Source organism: Cynoglossus semilaevis, chromosome 7 (assembly GCF_000523025.1).
Source record: "Cynoglossus semilaevis isolate Cse_v1.0 chromosome 7, Cse_v1.0, whole genome shotgun sequence".
Taxonomy (NCBI): domain Eukaryota; kingdom Metazoa; phylum Chordata; class Actinopteri; order Pleuronectiformes; family Cynoglossidae; genus Cynoglossus; species Cynoglossus semilaevis.
Window position 1 is genome coordinate 10,885,988 of NC_024313.1, and position 19,624 is coordinate 10,905,611.

The 19,624-nt window shown below is 43.0% G+C and overlaps 1 protein-coding gene across 1 annotated transcript in view; it reads left to right on the forward strand.

Moving 5' to 3' along the window:
- Positions 1-19,624, forward strand: part of syne2a (spectrin repeat containing, nuclear envelope 2a) — a 55,764-nt gene that overhangs the window by 2,200 nt on the left and 33,940 nt on the right. The window contains exons 3-28 of the mRNA XM_017033843.2: positions 1,319-1,380; positions 3,537-3,695; positions 4,088-4,221; positions 4,492-4,624; positions 4,747-4,859; positions 5,380-5,716; positions 6,378-6,505; positions 6,829-7,593; positions 8,899-9,045; positions 9,132-9,282; positions 9,375-9,533; positions 9,619-9,786; positions 9,875-9,976; positions 10,064-10,267; positions 10,346-10,551; positions 10,955-11,193; positions 11,364-11,466; positions 11,695-11,767; positions 12,651-12,821; positions 12,919-14,358; positions 15,420-15,587; positions 16,327-16,482; positions 16,562-16,803; positions 16,897-18,925; positions 19,014-19,348; positions 19,430-19,574. Coding sequence (XP_016889332.2) covers positions 1,319-1,380; positions 3,537-3,695; positions 4,088-4,221; positions 4,492-4,624; positions 4,747-4,859; positions 5,380-5,716; positions 6,378-6,505; positions 6,829-7,593; positions 8,899-9,045; positions 9,132-9,282; positions 9,375-9,533; positions 9,619-9,786; positions 9,875-9,976; positions 10,064-10,267; positions 10,346-10,551; positions 10,955-11,193; positions 11,364-11,466; positions 11,695-11,767; positions 12,651-12,821; positions 12,919-14,358; positions 15,420-15,587; positions 16,327-16,482; positions 16,562-16,803; positions 16,897-18,925; positions 19,014-19,348; positions 19,430-19,574 — 8,069 coding nt within the window. The remainder of the gene's footprint in view (positions 1-1,318; positions 1,381-3,536; positions 3,696-4,087; positions 4,222-4,491; positions 4,625-4,746; positions 4,860-5,379; positions 5,717-6,377; positions 6,506-6,828; positions 7,594-8,898; positions 9,046-9,131; positions 9,283-9,374; positions 9,534-9,618; positions 9,787-9,874; positions 9,977-10,063; positions 10,268-10,345; positions 10,552-10,954; positions 11,194-11,363; positions 11,467-11,694; positions 11,768-12,650; positions 12,822-12,918; positions 14,359-15,419; positions 15,588-16,326; positions 16,483-16,561; positions 16,804-16,896; positions 18,926-19,013; positions 19,349-19,429; positions 19,575-19,624) is intronic.

Consider the following 19,624-nt stretch of genomic DNA (forward strand, 5'->3'; position numbering starts at 1 on the left):
ATTCATTCATCACAGACTAATGGTCAGGGACTAATTAATGTAGATGTTAATTCCTACTGTACGTCAAATGTAATGAAAGACTCCTGTGGAGTAGATTTTACAAGACTTTAGGGGGACGGGGAGCAGACAGCAACGTCAGGTTATCATAAATAAGCTGCTTAGTTTAAAATAAAAACTATTTAAAAACAAAGGTTGGTGTAAGTGTTGTATAAAATAAAAACAAATCTTGGATTCAAACCAATTTGTTCGACTGTAGGTTATACTTGACCTACAGTAATACATATTTTTTTATGTAATGTGCAACCTAGCTCGCTAGCTAGTTTGTTAGATATACAGTATAGGAGAAAGGTAAATATATTTTGCTCCTGAGATTTAGGAAAAGAAGGAATACCAGGAGTACAAGACATGTGAAAGAACATAAAGAATTAATACACACCAGGCACATATTAATAGTATAGAGTTTAATATAGTCAAAGATTTATGTTTTGGCTGCAAAACTTATATTATGGTTCCGTTCACTGAGTCCATCCATGCCAAAAACAACCTCTCTGAGTCTGTCTTCCGGTCTGGGAGTCTGTCATAGCTCTGTGTACACTTGAGAGTGTGTGTTCAAGTGTGTTTATGTGTGTGTGTGTCAGTATCTATGTCTGTCTGAGTCTTGGAAACGGTCCTGTTGCCAAAATCACAGCCTGACTTAATCACAAGGAGAAAGTCTGAGAGGTTTCTCCAGTGGGAAAGGAGGAGGACTCGAAGGAGAAGGAAGAAGAGAAGCAGGAGGAGGAGGAGGAGGAGGGATTATTAATGTTGTTTAAATGGACGCTCTCTGTAGTTACTGTACGTTCTGTAGGTCTATTGTCTGGTGGTTATAAAACCGGTGAGTCAGAAAGTCTGACGCTTCCTCCACGCTGGTGAGTAGGTTACGACATCTGGCTGTTGGATCGTCTTTATTATTAATTCCATTACACAGCAGTGAGACGGCGTCTCAGTGGTGACTTCCAGGTGTAGGTTTGTAGTTTGTGTGAACTTTTTTTGTGTGAGTAAATGGACATAATTTAAAGGACGAATCTGATGTTTTTATCGAAAGTGTGTTGTTAATTGTTTTTATGACCTCTTTCTGTGCTCATAATATCATTACAAGTTCTATGCAACATGAACTGTTCCCATTGAGACACAGATGTGCAGTGTACTTGTGATGATGACACAAAGCCAGCAGACACAGACCTGTTGTCAAGATTGCAGCAAACACACACACAGACACAAAAAAAACCAAAAGCAATTTAATTATTTAAACATTTGTCTTTTTATTTTGTCCAAACAGCGGAGCGTCCAGAGGTCAAGGAAACTATAAACAGCACCTGGAGAAATGCTCAACTCACCAAGGTACGTTCTATGTGTTTAAGACACCATGTACTGAAAGCTGCACTGAATAAAGGCCACACCTCAGAGGTGCTATGTTTTTATTAAGTTAGGACAAATAGTTTGTCATGAGAACTGACATTTAAATCAGGGACAGGTGAGAGAAGAAAGACAACAAACTGTCCTCCTGTCCTTTATTCAACAACCTGTTTGGTTCAGGCATGGAGGAGGAGGAGGAAGAAGAAGAGAATTAATGTTAAAAATGTGAGGATTAAAAACAAAGGGTGTGAACCACATTGAGCAGCATTAGCTGTAATGACACGACATCAATGGGTAAATATTATATTTCATATGACAAGACAGAAATAGCACTGCAGTCAATGCTCAGTAACCAAAAAAAAAAACCCACACTTTTTTTATTTCACACTTTGTTCACATGAGAAAAAAAATTTAAAGGGCAAATTCCTAAACTTCTAGTACATTTTGCCCTGAGCCCCTATAAATTTTACAGCCTGTACAGTAAGTGAGATATTTGACAAATGATTCAGGGAGGTGTTTAAGAAGTTTTTGGAACTAAAACCTTATCAAAAGTGCTGCTCTAAATATATATTTTTTTAAATAACCAAGAAACCCTCAGACTGTTGAGGTACTGTATCAATGATGCTACGCTGTAGTTAGACTCTGCATGATGTGAAGCCAGTCATGAGTTTAAACCCGCTGACTCACTGGTGAGACGATGAAGTGCGGCGAAGCAGCGCCTCCTGGACCCGCTGTAAAGAGACCCCGAGTCGCCTGTGACATTCGTTCACAGTTTAAATATAGAGCTCCAGTGGAGCAGAGCGGCCCGTAATCTGAATCCAAACACCCCCTCGTAACCCCGCGTGCGCAGGACGGAGCCTTCGGAGCCAAAATCTTGATGACTTCACATCTGCTAAACCAATAAAAAGCAACCACAAGATTGTCTTGTCTGACGGTCTCTGCTCTGACTCTTGGCAGAGAACATGAGGAGCCTGTTGGAGAGAGATAGAAGCAAAAAAAAAAAAAAAGCTAAATCTTAGTATAAAATTTACATCGCAAAATGTACCGCTAGCCTATTCCTTGTAGCGGCCCACTTGCAGCTCAGACACAACCTCAGCGCGGCTCAGTCTGTGGTCATTTAAGAAGTGTGGAGTGAAACATGGAGAATCCCAGTTGGCAAATGATCCACAATTCATACAGATGACAGACTAATGACCCAACACCCACGTGTATCCTAGCAACATGCAGCACACAATGCATCCCTTAAGTGGTTTAAAGACTTGTGCTTAGAACTGTTAACGCTTTACTATACAAATACCAAAAACCTCTGTCCCAAAATGTCAGACCCAGTTACATTCCTTGTAGATTTTTCATATGTATATTTATATTTTGGTTTTGTCATGTGCTCAGGTCTGGTAGCTGGGAAAATGGAATAAATCATCACACAGGTCAACACTTGACAAAGATGTGACGATAAAACTTGTCAAAGCCATGGAGACCTGTGTGAACATGTTTTAGTGATTAAAATCAGGCTGTTTTCAAATTATTCGGTCTGTATTTTTAGATAAAAGACAAAGAAAAACCTACCATTTGGTGGAGGCTCCTTTCAAACCCAATGTTGATTTCCAAAAATGTAAACTTCCAGAATATGACTTGTACTTTTGTCTGCCCCAACTTGTTGGTATTGACTGTAATAAATCTTTAATCCACTAGAGGGAGGTAACGTCAAACTTCCTTACTTTTGTGAAGGTACATTGTGTAAACATTCTCCAGTGATTCAATTTCAGTTGGCTCTTTTATGACTCCTTTGCTCATTTCTAATTGTCACATAAAACCGCATCTTTTAGTTTTTTACTACCCCCTGGTGGTAAAAATAGCACTTTACACACCAACGTCAAAAACTCTTTTTTTATATAAGTATTTTTGCATGTTTTTTATGGACTTTTTTTGTACCTACACACCAACGTCAAAAACTCTTTTTTATATATATATATGTATTACTGCATGTTTTTTAAGGACTTTTTTGTAGTTTCTTTTTGCGCCAGAGGGGGTACCAAGCTTCATCAGAGTGTTGGACTAGTGTTGATCCACAGCAGTTAATCATTCATCCATGATGTCAGCACATGTGTATAAATGTAAATTGGTGTCTGTTATCATTTCAGGATCCAGTGATGCACTGCAGGGAGAATCGAGTCAAAGCTCAGCTGATGGCGAGCGGCCGACTGGAGGCGACCAGAGTTCAACTGCAGCGGTGCCTCCAGCAGGCCATCGACTTATTCAGCAGCAAAGAGATTTCACCGACACAGGCGCAGAGGAAACAGGTACGCCGGCTAAACCTAAACATTGGAAGGAAAATTCCTACACTATACAGTTGTTTTTTTAAATCAAATATTCTAGATTTGAGTTTTGGTGGGATGTGTTTGTGAAACTTTTGTGAAATATCTTTTCAAACCTGTTCTCCACCTGTTATGTTAAATGTAAAAAAACAAAAACAAAAACAAAACACAGGTTTAGTCATGCCCAGGAATGACTTTACCATGAACAACACCCAGACTTTATTTTTTTCCCCACGGATCTTCATTAGAAAAACACACCTTCATTTGAGGTTCTGTGGTTTCTGCTGCTTTGTTTTTGTACCAGATTCCCATATGTGTGTGTGTGTGGGTGTGTGTGTGTGTTTTGATTACCTTGTGGTCTGTCTGTGATGATGCAGTGGGCGTTAGAGATCCTACAGCCTGTCGTCCTCGAGGGGTTTCTGGAGGCTGTGGAACATTGTGCGACTTTCTGCTCTGAGAAGCAGCTTGAGGATGTGATGTTCCTCTCTGAGTCAGTCCGACAGCAGTGGGAGGTAGGAGAGGTTTTTATTATTATTATTATTATTATTATTTTGTCAGAGCCATATTTGAAATGTTAACAGTTCAGTTTGGAAGCTTGAGAAATTGAATAGTTACCGTCAGTTATCTTAAAGCAAATTCCTTTTTGTGAGGTATTTGAAATGAACAAGTAATATGTTAATTAATTTATGGAATAATAATAATCATTTGTGAATAATTCTGCTGTCCATTTGCACAAATAATCATGATTAATCATGATGTATTTTTTTGTGTGTCTCTCTCCGGTTGTTTGCATAGAAATGTCTGCTTTTGTTCCAGACTTGTGGTCAAAGATCAGAGAAGGAACTCCATCCTGGTCTGTTGGGCAAAGTACAACCACCGAGCGGTCAGACCAGGAGGTTTCCCGGCGTCAACAGGTACGTGCACCACCCTGTAACATCTCAGTGACATCCGACTGAGTCAGTGACACTCAGCCACATAAAAGCTGAGAAGAAAAGGCGGTTGTTTTCAAGTCATACGGCGCTTCTGTTTCCATCAGGATGTGGTGGATGAGGAGAGATGTGTGGAAGAAGAAGTGGAGCAGCTGAAGGAAGTGGACAGAGCAGAGGAGACACGACTCACTGACACGGTTTCAGAGCCGACGGCTCACAGGTAAAAAGAAGATCCTTGAATGATTGAAATAATTACAGTATTTTTTTTACTTTGTTTTGTCTGAACTGGTACTGATCTGATGCATGAAGCTGCTGTGAGTGTGTTTAACATATATCATGTGTGGATTTTAAACCAAAGTCCTGTATAGATAATTTTTGTTGACATAAAAATTTTTAATTAATATGATTCTCCAAATTAAATTTATTTTTTAAAATGTATTTTTCCAATGTATTTTTTTTTTAAATATGTGTTTTTACTACAAAACCAAACCAATAAAACATTTACTAAAGAAGATTCTTTAAGAAGACTTTTAGGGAAATTACACTGAATAAGTTCAGTCGTAGCATCTGGAAGTTTCTGAGAATCAGACATGACTTAAGTCTCTTTAACGAGTCTTGAATCCATCGAAGTACAAGTGTAGGTAGGCTGCCTCCTTCAGTCAAGGTAGGCTTATTTCACCTGTGTCGCCCGGCGACAGCTGACTGTGACCTGTCTCTGTGATGAATATTTCTGATCGCAGCAGGGAACGTGATCACAGAGGAGTCGCTGGGCTGAGAGCGACTGACACGACGCAGGACACACAGAGAGACGGCGGTCTGTCACAGAAACCAAACTGGGACCACGAGAATCAAAGTCCCCGTCCTGACACGGACTCACAGTTACTGCATGATCAAGCCCTGCCAATGGGATGTCAGGACACCGGGACAAAAAGGAAGGACGGAGCCACAGAAGTCGGAGCTGCTGAGTTCACACTAAACCAACGGTCTTCACATGAAGGAGCAGAGGAGGAGGAGCAGCTGAGGACTGATCCAGGACAGGTGACAGGGAGCAGTGGGCAGTCGCACCGTCATGTCCAGGTATCGCCACCAGGGTTTCATCATTAATTGACTTTGTTTTAGTTATAAGTTACAACTTATTATATATGTTTTGTTTTGTCTTATTTTCTGAACTGAAACAAACACTGAAGCTGAAGAGTATTTTGAATAATAATATAATAGTGATATTTAGATGTTTCTGCACTCAGGTATTTTCTTTTAAACTTTTTTTTTTTTTTGCATGAGCTCTTTAGGGACAAAGGGACAAATTATATGATACATGTACATGTATATATTTTTATTACATGCAATTATAAACATCTGATGTGTTTTTATCCTCTTGTCCTGTTTGCTTCACCTAAAAAAACATTTATACATCTTTACATAACAGCCAGAAAAGTTGCTTTTTTCTGGCTTTTTTTCTTCACAATGACTGAAGTTGTCATGTAGATGAATGATTATTATTATTATTATTATGTCCAGGCAGTTGTTAATGAGCCTGTATTCAAACCTCTTCCTTTCATACAGTATATATTATGTTCTGAGCAGCTCTCTCTCTCTGTGTCTGTCTCTCTCTCTGCTCAGTCATTGGTTCTGTAGAGAAACTGCAGCAGCTGCAGAGCTCTAATCCTCTGTAATAGGATCGACCGCGCTGCCCCACCTCCTCCTCCCTTCTTCTCTCACGGTCTCTCCTGTCTTTCAGGTGGTCTTCAGAAGGGACACGCTGGAGACAGGGCGGGGGGCAGAATTGAACACCCTACCAGGGACTGATGCTGCACCTGCACCACCACCACAGGAAGACCGTCCCTCTGAACAGGAAGTACTGCAAAGGTACGGGTCCACAAAACTGTTAGAGTTAGAAGAAGTGACGGATCACGGCCGCTGGGTTTGAGTTGAATGAAAGTTCACTTCTACGACCTGATCTGAGAAAATACAGGCAAGAGGAAGTGTCACTTCTTACTCCATTAGTGACCCAATAAACAAAACAGAAATAATATATATATATTAATTCTATATTTCCTATTTATCACCTTGGGAAAATCACCTGGATATTTATTAATCTTTCTGGAGCTTCTAGTCGTGTTCCATCCTCTTTTTCAACATCTGACCAACCCTAACATTTCGTTTGTTTTTCTAACATTTGTTTGCATCAGGATGACATACACAGAGAAACCCACTGAACTGATGGGCTCTGAAAATGATCCCATGTCCCTGGCATCACTCGGGGTTACCAATGACTCGCTGGAAAATCAAGCAGAGCAGAGCAGTGAAACGGAGGGACGAACCCTCAAACCCACAGCCGCCCCTGAGGTTCTCCCCGGTGGTGCCGTCGTCACTGACCTCCAGCAGTTCAGGCAGCATCTGAGGGACGTCAAGTTTGCTGCTCAGGCCGTGGATCAGTTCTTGGCCATTGTGAGGGACGTGGAGGCCAAGATCCCGGTCCTCCTGGCGGACCTGGACACGAGCCGGCAGCAAGACGAGGCCGATGAGAAACTGGCGAGACAACCCCAGACGACAGGACCACGCCAGGGGAACGAAGACGAGATGAATCCAAGTCCCTGTCTAGCAGAGGCTGCAGGTGATGCACCGCAGCAGGAGGTGACACTCGAGGAAGAACCTTCTCCTCCTGTCCCTCTAAGTGAGGTGGGAAAGGAGACAAGGCTGGATGTTGAAGTTAATCTCCTGGATGGAGAAGGAGATTCAAACAGGGGCGGGAATCAAGAGCAAACATCACAGGTGTTGAGGTCAAACGAAGATGCTGAGAAACAGAGAAGAGGAAGAAGAAGAAGAGGCCAGGCCAAGGAGAAGGAGGACTTCCTCCAGAGGAGAGCAGCTCTGGTCACAGCACTGAGGGACGTACAGGGAGCAGCTGAATGTCGGAAGCTCCAGGAGGCCACACTTCCTGCTCTGCAGCGCAGGTAAAACACAGCTGCCCTAATGACCCGGAGACGAAGAGCTCACGGTGTAATATTAACAAGAATATTAACAAGAATATTAACAAAAATTAAGAAGTTTCAGACACTTTTTTTACTTTTTATTTATTATTATTTTGTATTTATTAACGTTTGTTAACACCAAAGATAATATTTAAAAATATTTTTCAATATAGTATAGTACTCTGACACTTAAATGTGTATATATATATATATTTTTTTTATTTTTTATTTTTTTTTTAAATTTTTCATTCATTTCAAGTGGAACCTTAGTTGTCGAAAAAACATTTTGAACTCAAAATTGCAGCGATTGAACAGGCCAACAATACCACGTGGGCAGCAGATGATCACTGAGTGATTGATTGAGCGTGTGACGTCACTCGAGCCTCGGAGTATACGCGCTGAGAACTTTTGTCTGATTTTGATTTTTTCTTTATTCCATAAATCACCATGGGACCTAAAAACGCTAGTGAAAGTATAAAGAAAAGAAAAGTAGTGAGAACAACAACACAAGTGAAGAAATGTTCGTGTTTCAGATCTGTCTTTACGATATGGAAAGTCGTGGATTTTTAGCATAATTAAAAACAAGGACGCGATAAAAGAAGCCAATGTTGTCGAAGGAGCGACTGTGATCAACCAGAAAAGATCTCAGACATTAGAAGAAATGGAAATTTTGCTGCTGATTTGGATCAACCAGAAGCAGTTGGCGAACATTGTCCGATCACGACTCCTCAGCGGCGGTAAGGAGGAACGAAATCACCGTTCCTGTGTATGGCTTTAAGTCTTTATTCAGTTGTGTTTATTTTTTTTATTTTTGTTGAATCCGATTATTTTCATTGGTTCCGTGTTTTAACGTACTGTTGTAACAGTTTGAACTCGCAGTCATCCAGGGTCCAGGAACGGAGTCATCCATTTTACATTGATTCTAACGGTTTCAGTTTTCGAACTTTTCGCTTCACGAACGAACCTTTAGGAACGAATTGAGTTCGAAAACTAAGGTTCCACTGTATTTTTAATCATAATAGGTATAACCTCTGACACCATAAGTCTATAATATTTTTTAAATATACATTTTTTTATATTTTTTATTTCTACATCTTTTATTTTATTCAAACAATTCTTAAATGTTTGTCTTTTAATTGACCTCAGAGTATTAGTATAATATATAGTCTTTAGTCTATTAGTCTTCATCAAAGTCTATTAGTTTTCATCAAAATGCTGTGGTTGTTTTTTCTCTCATCGTTCCATTTCTCCATCTCTGGACTGACTTATCGTCCTCGTCTTCTCCAGGTCACGTGTCCTGACAGAGCTGGAGCTCCGACTCTCCGGCCTCCTCTCTGAGCTGCAGTTCATCCAAGCTTCACCGTCATTAAGTTTCTGTCCCAACAGTGAGGTGCTGGAGGTCTGGCAGGAGACCAGAAGAGTCGTCAGTGAAGGGTAAATGATGATGTTGATATTAAACGTTAGCACCTTAATGTGACCTCCAGCTTCTACCTGCGTGACCTGGTGTGGATGACCCACAGGTTGGACCACTGCCACTTCCTCGCTGAGCTGATGAAGAGGTTCCAGGGCCTGCGAGCGGAGCTGAGTGGGAAGTTGCAGGCAGCAGAAGCTACCATCAGGGAACGGAGGTCGTACGTGGGCAAAGACAACCTGCAGAGGTTATACTTTAAGGTAGACCACAAGGCCTCGGTCTGCTGTAGGACTCACACAGTTACAGATGATGCTGACTCTCTTCTCTGTGTGTGTGTGTTTGAATGGTTCAGGTCCAGGAGGTCAAAGGTGAGCTGCAGCGCGTTGGCTCCACCATTGAGGAGGTGCGCAGGGTCTGCAGGCAGCTCCACACTCACCTGCGTCACATGACACAGTGTGACGTCGTCCAGTTTGAGAATGAGGCCGACTCCCTTAGGGACAGCTGGCTGGATGTAAGCTCATTTATTTAAATTAAAATGATCCCATAAATCAGATGAATAAATTTCTAAGCTAGTCATGAAATAAATCTCCTTCCAGATCTCAGAGAGAACAGATTCCCACCTGGAGAACCTGTACCTGGGCATGACTCTGTGGGACGGACTTCTTCAGCTGAGAGTGGAGGTGGAAAAGTGGACGGACAGTAAGCTGTCCTTGTTTGTCCAGTCTCCATCGTTCCAGTCAGAGGAGGACATTGAGACACTGCAGGTAAAATGCTGATACGTTCACTTTTGAATGTCTCTCCAGGATAATCTTTATCTTATCTAGCAAAGATTGACCCGCCTTCTGCCTTTAGAACGAGTTTGCCGTCCAGGAGAAGAACGTGGAGCATTTTGAACGAAGAATCACTGAGGTTCAGTCTTTGACCAACAGCACAGATCCACCACTAGAACTGCAGGTCCAACAAAATTTTAACTTTTAACTTTTATGCTGGATTAAAATGACACGTGGACAGTGTTTAAAATGTTCATTTCCTCCTGTCCAGATGGCTGTGACACAGATGAGGAAGAAGTTAGAGGAGCTGAAGGAACTTGTTTCAGAAGCGGAGGATGTCTTCAGGCAGATGGAAGCCGTGAAGAGACAAATCACCGCCAGGACGTCCGAGTGCTTCGAGTCTTTAAAAGAGATCCAGGATTCTCTGCACAGTCTGGGTGGTTCAGACGTTGTCACGACCCGAGCAGAACTAAAGGTGACAGATTATAACCACACTCAAGGTTGAACGTAATGATGATAGAGATACTCATTTTTATTTTTATATTCTCTACAGGGTCTGTCTCTGGAGCTGAAGACCCAGGATGAGCAGGCAGAGGGTGTTCTGGAGGACCTGCGGCTGTTGACCTGCATCTCCAGCGGCGACGGTCTGGAGACTCTGTGTGTAGCAGTCATCCAGCTGCAGGAGGAGGTGAAAAACACACAGCTGCTCCTCACTGAGGCTGAGGAACAGACACAGAGGAACGTCCAGGATGTGGACAGGTACCAGACTTTATATCAACCAATCATCTGCAGCCTCAGCTGTGTAAATAATTACACACAGCACAAATTCAAATTTCAAAGGGCGTTGCCCTGGCGCTGCTTTTGCGAGGTAAATATTCAGTATAAGGTCGATGTACCTCAGAGTGTCACTGGTATTATTTATTGGACAGTATTTTGCAATAATTTGATTTTACTGTGTAATTTTTCTTTGCAACATTTAGGTGATTTTACTGTGTAATTTTTCTTTGCAATATTTGGGTAATATATATTTTTTTTTACTTTAGTTTGGGGAATAAATTTGGTTGATATTTTTGTGATATTCCTATTTAATTCACACTGTATATGAATATATTTTTATATACTTATTTTATATATCTTTTATACACCTGTCATTCTCTGATAGTGGAGCAGTTGAAGCCCAGGCCTGCCTCTTCCTGCAGGTTGATGACGTCGTAAGCCAGCAGAGGGAGCTAGACGGCAGCGTCAGAGAAATCCTGCCGCTTCTCCAGGGGAACAGCAACCAGGTCTCCAGTGTTCAGAGACAGCTGAAAGACGTGTATGAAAAAGATAGAAATCTGTGTTTTGACCAAGAAGCTGTTGGTGACGTGAGGCAGCTCAAAGAGCAGTGGCGCACCCTACAGGTGACATATGATAATAATTGCTAAACATAACCAGAAATGGCTTCAAAATGTTTTATTTCACCTGTGTTTCTACTTGAATGGCTGTCGAATCAGAGATTTTCTTCAATTTAATTTTTTTTTCTTCTTTCAGGACTTTGATCGTAGACTGATGGAGATGTCTTTGGAAGAAACATTTTGATCGTAGACTGATGGAGATGTCTTCAAGCGTCTCAGAAGAAACGCGTCCTGCAGATGTGATTTCTACTGTGGACAGAGTCACAGAAGACTTTCACAGGTTTTGATCATTCCTGGTTTTAAAAAGTTTATAGAGTAGAATAACTTTATTTTCAATCTGTGCAGAAAAAAACTTTTCAAGTACATAAGACATTTTGTTCAGTCATCCCTGAGAAAAATGGTACAGAAGAAAATAAATATCTAAAATTCTAATGTAAAGGAGTAAATGATCATTTTTGTAACTTTACAACTTCCTAATTCCTTCGTCTTTTCTGTGTCCTAACTTCAGCCTACGGTCAGTTTTTCTTCAAAAGAAGCAGGAGTTTGTAGAAAACGTCAGGCAGCTGCAGCTCTGCCAACAGGTAACACACGTGACACGCCTGTTTTTATATAAAACACCACAACACAGGCCTCTGCTTTTACCATGGGCAATTACATCTAATCTAAGTCCATTATAAAAAAAATATTCAGAATAAGTATTATAAATGGGCCGGACCTTCACTGGCCATTAGCTTGAAACCCCACTTTGCCAAAATGCGTCAGCTAAAATGTTAAAAGTTAGGAAACCAAACGTGGTATTTTTCTGAATAAAATGTTTAACTCAGCAGGGTCTTTGTCTTTCTTTAAATGTCACGGGTCTTTATTTTGTCTGAAGTTTCAGCTTCTGACACTCTGTGTTTTTGAGCAACATTCATTGTGGGGACGGGGGGTGTGAGACACGGGGGGGTCTCAGCAGTCAAACCAGAGAACTGATGCCCTTCTTGCCGTAAGGCAAGTTCCCTGACCACTTACTCCACCGTGTGGTTGGTGGTGGTGTGCACGAAATCACAATATAACAATAGTAATAATAATAATATTATATTAACTTGTATATATTTGTATTGACATTGCATGAAGACATCCTCTCCAAAACCTATATTTAAATTTACTGCTGGTAGTCTTCATATGTATTCATACGTATTTGTCTTTTTATGCTTATAATTTATTCTATTCCTACTATTTATTCTGATTAAAAACAAACCACTGCTGTTTGTTACTGTAATGACAACAGAGGAATCATCTTCATCTCATCTGTCATCGGCATGTTATTATTTAACGTCACTGTAAACCTCCACTCACACATTTCAACACACCAGATTGACCACCGTGTGGCACTGTTTGTGCAACACAGAAACAGAAGTTAGTTCAGGTACATTTTAAAGTTTCTTGTTGTCAACATCTCTTCGTCTGTGTGTTCTTCATCAGACGACTGTGGCTGAACGTCTGCAGCGTCAGCAGTTTCTCAGAGACGTCCTGTCAGACACTGACGTCCTTGAAAACATTTTTGGAGCAGAAGTCGCGAAGGAGCTGGAAACAAATGTTTCAGACGCTCTGAATGAAAGCCTGGTTTCATGTCTTGCCTCATCTTCAAACTCAGTGAGATTTTTTTTCTTTCACCATTTTTACCTAAAGATGTCGGTGATATGGTCTGTCTGTGGCAGAGATGCTCATTTAGTTTTCTCTGAGTTCACAGATGGTAGAAGGTCAAGGTGATGAGGAACTGGATGATAAACAGACCTGTGGAGAAAACGGTGAACCATCATGTCCAGCTGCTGCTCCTCCAGAGTCTCCTCCTGTTCCTGTAGCTGTGGAGGACTCCTCTGAAGATGATGATGACAACAAGATAAGAACCCAAGAGGCCTCCACTCAGCTGACCACAGAAGGATTTATGCTGAAACAGTCGGAAAAAAACAGTATTTTTACAGATGGAGACGACGTTTCTGTCGAATGTTTACTAACCTTCCTGAAACCCCAACAGAAGTTTCCGACAAGTATGCAGTCGTCGTCCGACTCTAAGTCAAATAACGATAGTGGTTATGATAAGAAGGTGTGTTTTAGAAATAAAATCACAACAACTGGTGCATCATCACTATCACATCCACTTCTTGGTCCCACCCAGAGCCTACCATCTCGGCAGGAAGACAGTATTTCTCTGTCAGCCACGACAGGAAATACCGGCACAATCAGTTCATCTCCCCGTGACACATCCACGGCAGCAACGTGTCACAATTTTGCCGTTTCCAAAAGTGGAACTGCAACAGTATCAGAACAGTTTGAAAGAATGACAGATTCTTATGAACCTGAGGAGGAAATGAGTTTGACTCCAAAGAACCTGTTTTCAATTATGTTGGAAATGGAGCCACGGCAGAAGCAGAAGAATAAAAATGAGCTAGAGTTCAGCCGCAGAATCCCTGAGGAGAAGTTGGATCTTCTGACTTCAGCGTTCGATGCTGAATCAGATGAAACAGACTTTGTAGAGAATCATCTGGCAGAACAGGCAGGAGGTGGAGAAAAAAAACAGGGTTTCAGTTTGAGACCCAGGAAGAAGTTTACAATAATGGTGGACCTGGAGTCACCTGTGTACCAACAGGAGGTGCGTGGAACCAGCTGGTACGAAGAAGACACGTCTCACGTTGCGTTATATCATCCTGGAACAGATGAGTCTGACTTGAAGGCTGATTCTTTACCGACTCCTGAAACTGAAGCAGCAGAGACGGAGTCAAATGAGGTAAAATCTACCGGTGCCACATTATTAAGAACCCCCCAGTGTCAGACCACGTCTCCAGGTGTCAGACCGGAGTTGACAGCTTTCTGTCACACTGTGAAGCCAACAGTCCTGAGTGTTGTCAAAAGTTCAGTCCAGAGCGGAGTTGCCGTCACCGGGAGCCACTTACCTGCTGTGGCTGACAGCCGGCAGACGACGGGAGCTGCTGACGCTGCACAGAGCACGGCTGAAGAACGTGCCGAGTCGGCAGAAGGAGGAAACGCAGAGAGAGGAAGAGGTTCTTCTAAAGGCCCGCGGTCCGAACTTCAGGAGGAGGGAGATGGAGGAGGAGATGCTCTACAGCTGGAGGATGAAAGTGACGTCAGGTTAACAGCGTCTCTGGAGGACACTGAGGGAACACACAGACAGGTGGGATTTCATTAAAAGTCTTTTGTTGTATTTTTGTCATCAAATCTCTTATATTGTTGAATTAGTACAGTTTAAATATGAGAATCTATACAAATTATAAACCATTTAAAAATATCAATTGGAAAAGTTTTTTTGTTTTTTTTTTAACTCTGGAAAGTAAAGGTTAGGAGCACAGTGGTGCTCCCAGCAAGGGGACAACACACGTGTCCTGGTTAAATCTTCCTCATCTTTTAATGTCAATTATAACCAAACTGTTCTCTTTTTGACATTTACAAACCACCAGAGTTCTGTCCTTCCGTGGGTGTGGGTCAAACGTTGGTGACATTCTGTTCTTTTTCTCTCTCTTTTTCAACCTTGCCCTCAATTTGGCTGCAACTCTTTTGCTTTTAGTTTGTTTTCTTTCTCTCCACACTTGACATTTGAATGTCATGTTTTGAACCACTTTGAAGTTTTTTCCTATTTTAAAAAAAATGAATGTCATGTTTTGAACCACTTTGAATTTTTTTCCTATTTTAAAAAAATAATAATAATAGTCTCTTTTTTTTTTGCATCCAAAGTTTCTCTCTCTACAAGTTGTATTTCGTTGTTTCTCTCCCAGCTTCTTAAATGTCCACAGACTGGGCCTCTCAGAGGTAGAGCCTTGGCAGCACGTGGCCCCCGGGCCACTGTTTTGAAAAGGCAGTGGTAAAGCCTTTAATCTACTTTGTGCTGTCTTGCACCTATACTCTTCCCTAACGTTTCAAAAGGCAACTCCCCTGTTTGTTTACCAGAGAGGAGTAAGTGTTGTCAGGAGGAGGTGCCTGCCCTTCTAACCTACTTATCACAGGTATTTTCTTTTCCAAACGAGAAGCCGCACTCTCTGTGTCTACCGACAGACACACAAATGTTCTTTCGTCCCCGGGGGCCGAGGGCTGCTGACATTCTTCAGTCAACTGTACTGACTCGCTGGGCCACTGTCAACACTGTAGTAGTTACCACAAACAGGAAGCAACTGTAGGCAAACACAGGAAAGGACCGTGAGGTTAAACCTCTGACACCGCCCCTGTCGTCTGACTCTGCAGCCTCACATGCCACCAGACGAAGAAGAAGAAGGAGACACGGAGCCTGGGAGGACGGAGCTGGGTCTGTCGTCCGAGGAGAAAATCACGTTCAGTGCCGACACATCCGTCATCATGCTGGGCGTTTGGTCCGACATACAGAGTTTGGTGGAAAGAAGCAACATCATAAATGTGAGTATGTGCCGGGACGGACCTGAGCTGTTACTGGGTCTCCAAATATTTTTTATTTAAGAATTCTCTTGTTGACGTTTTAGGACAATGGTTGTGATTTAAAATTAATTTAAAAAACATATATTCACATAGACATTTATTTACTGGAAGTTAAAAGTAAGAGTGAAAACAGCGCTGTTCTGATTGCTGCCTTCCCATGATGCTGCTGACAGGAAGTCATACAGGAAGCATCCAAAGGATACAATGACTTCCTGAAGGCTGTAATCAGCCACAGATTGTAGGCTGTATGTCCTTCAATCCCATTTGCCATTTATATTATATTCAGGATAATTTTCTTTGGTTTTGAGAGCATTGAATTTTGCATTTCACCATCAAGATTCAATGTCCTTTCCCCCAAATCCTTACCCTCCTCCCCCCCTTTCTTTCTGTCGCTCTGCCTGTGTCGCTATTTCTTTTTTTCTGAGCTGATAAGGAGATGAAGGATGGCGGCAGAGTTCTAAATATTGACATTCATGCAGACAAACAGTTCTGACCAGGAACACTGAAGATAGAAAGAAGATGGGATGATGTTGGGATTTAGGTGGAGTCCAAATGTGGGAAAAATTAAACAATAATGATAAAACTTGACAGATGACAAATAAAAAAATCTGTTCTTCAAATATTGATATACCAACAAAGGGATTAAATTAATTAAATTAGTAACCACATTCGCTCGTGTATTATTCTTGTTTGTCAATAGAGGGCGCCACATGTCGATTTGAATTGGTATCTGAAGTCCTCTCCGGGCGAACCAGAGATCCGGATGACACGAACTGTCCAGCAGATCCTGGCATGTCGATATCGACCGGCCCAGCTTGATGCTAAAGCTATGGCTCAACAGCTGGAGGAGGCAGAGGTGAGTGTGGAGTGTCAGGGAATTTTTCACCACCACGTCTGTAAAAAATCTGGTCTAAAGTCCGTCCTGTCCGCTGCAGGAGTTCAGGTCCCGCATGGAGAAGAGTGTGGCCGACATGAAAAGCGTGAGTTCTGCTCAGGACTGTGACCCGAACACCTTGAGGCGAGCTGAAGGTCAGTGGAGCGCGGCCCTGTTAGACGCCTCCGCCACGGTGCAGGTGAAAGCAGCTCAGCTGGACCAGGTGAAACGATATCACAAACAGATGAAGATGCTCAGAGCTTTCCTGCAGGTCTTAGCTGCTGAGAAGGAGAACATGAGCCTGTAAGTCACGTTCCTCATTCATCTTTCGTAGAGTTCCTCGTCTTCTCAACCACGTGTATCCCACACTGATGTTTTTTTCCACGGTTTTCTTAGAAATGCTTTGGGGAGCAGCGCCGTTCAAGCCGAGAAACTTCAAGCCCTGCTGAAAACCATGGAGCACAAGAAGGACATGATGGAGAAGCTCCTGAACTTGAGCAGCCAGTGTTCCGTTCACTTAAGCGATTGTGAAAGTTCTGGCGCTCTCCAGGCCCAACTTGGAGATGTTCGAGAGGAATGGAGGCTGTTGGAGGGAAGTATCAAGAGAGCTTTACGACACGCCACCAACTCTGCCTTGCAGTCATCCGTCATTATTAAAGAGGCTGAAGGTCTGAGGACCAAGCTTGAAGATCTCAAGAACTTAAGTGTCCAAAGCAGCGACAACAAAAGCGCCCTGGAACTAGTCTGTCTGTCCACTGACGTTAAACTTTACAACCAACTTTATCAACACCAGAAATTCCAGTTTGATTCTCTTGTCCATTTTTCTCTGGGTCAAAAAGAGAAGGATGAAATCCAAAGAAAACTTAAGGAGCTGGAAGCAATTCTGAATGTCACCAGGACATCAGTAGATGCCTCCACAGAGATCTTTGGAGGTTCTTCTTCGATCCTCATCAACAAGCAGCTGCAGGACTTGATCGTTTGGGCCAAACAGGCAGAACATCACATCTGCGTCGGGAAGAAGTTGTCCCTTTTCCCAGAGGAGGCTCGGAGACAAATTGTTGACATGAAGAAATTTCAGACTGACATTTTATCCCGACGCTCCAAGATGCAGGCCCAGGTCGATGAGATGAAAGAAGAACTCTCTGACATGGAAAGGGCAGAAGGTGACCAAGTGCTGAAGACGGTGGAAGACCTTTATGAAGCTATCGCCGACAGTTTAGCTCATGTTCTTGACACCATGAAGAATAACCTTCAAAAGCGGGAGAAGCTGCTGTCCCAGCTCGCAAGCACGGAGACCTGGCTGGTGGAGTCACATGCTACCACAGATGAAGGTGCTGCTGTGGAGAACATCTCCACGGAAGACGTTCAAAAGCTGCAATTTGAAGCGGAGAGGCACAAATTAGCCACGGAGGAGATTCGAAATCGGCTACAATTGGTGGAAGAAATGGCAGAAGGTTGCGAGGACATCGCAGCGGAGCTAAGTCCGGGAGAGAGCCGATACCTTGTCAATCGGATCTCAGGTCTCTGGACAGACTTAGATGGTCTTCTAGCTCATGAAGAAGCAAAGTGCTGGGAGCTGGAGGAGCTGATTCAGGAGCGAACGTCCTCAGATGAGGAGCTGTCGAGTATTCTGGGTCATTTGAAACAGATTTCCAAAGATTTGGAGAAACAGAGGTTTCCTTCTGCACAGGAGACCCTGTCGACGGTCGCCCGAGTGATGCACATGCTCATGGAGAACCAGTGCCAGGTACAAGAGCTCCAGCACTGTGGTGAGGCCAAGAGGAGTGCTTTTCTGGGCTCCGTTGGAGAACTCCAGGACAGATGCAAAGCTCTTAATCTCAGTGCTTTCGAGCAGGAGAAATATTTGCACTTGAGGAGACAAATGGAAGAGTCTGAGAACATTGCCAAAGAGCAAATCGAAAAAGCCAGAGACAAAGCCGTCAGTGTCGGCGAGAGGTTCAGACTGTGCCAAACGCTGCTGGTAGAACTTCCTCTGGTGAAGATGCAGTGCCAGGAAGCTGGAGACCAGCTGGAGGCCATAGCTCCGGAGCTGTACCCGTCTGAGCTGCGGTCAGAGCGGCGTAAGATTCATCGCACCGTGGAAACCTTGGTGTCCTGGGAACATTCCGTCACGGAGGAGATCAAACGCCTTGAGTCCAAGCTTCTGTCGAGACGAAGCTTTTCTTCAGAACTTTCAGAGATAACGGAGCTTTTCCGTACAACCAAAGCTGAGCTGGAGGAACTGAGGACGGTGTGTCCAGATGAGAGGAAAATAGATGGTGCACTAAGAAGATACTGGGCCCTCTGGAGAAATATGCAGTCTGCAGTGAGGGTGTTGGAAGCTCTAGGCAGAAGTGGCCTGAGGAACTGTGAAGAGCTTCACCCACTGGTGGACCAGACCATGCAAGAATGTCACTCCCAAATGGTATGATTTAAAGTTTTTTTTTTTAATATTTTTTTTAGTTTACGTTTTCTTAAAGTTATTGCTTCACTTTTGGAACTTTGTCCAACAGGAGACTTTATCCCAGGCCAGAGAATCCTTGAAGGATTACCAGTGGGCCGCTCAAGGAGCCATCGTCTTTCTCCATAACGCCGAGGCCACCTTTTTGTCAGCTCCAGGACGGTTCCTGGACTGCACTGAGGAACAGAGACAAACCCAGCAGGCTCTGGAAGCTCTGGAGGATGGCTTCCAGGCTCACATCTGCCACCTGGAAGAACTTGTCCCCCAGGAGCCCTGCCTCTCTAAACCTGAAGTCCAGCAACTTCACATCAGCCTGGTCAGCCAGCTGTTGGTGGGCAGGGCCGTGCTGGAGGCTCAGGCTCAGCTCAGGCTGGAGTCTCTGCAGAGGTATTACTGTGTGTCATGCAGTACAAAAAAACGCACCGCGTCTCGTTTTGTGACTACAATAATACAAGTATTTGTTTACAGGTGTGTAACGGGTCAAAGAAGCCACAGGAAGTGGCATGAAAACATGAGGCAGCAGCTTTCTGCTCTTGAAATCAGACTTGCAGAATGCACCGCGGCTCAAGTGACGTCGTACGAGAAATGCGTTGCCCAGCAAAAGGAAGCAACGGTGAGTGAAAAAGTTTGGTTTTTTATACACGTTTGTTCTGTATTTACCAA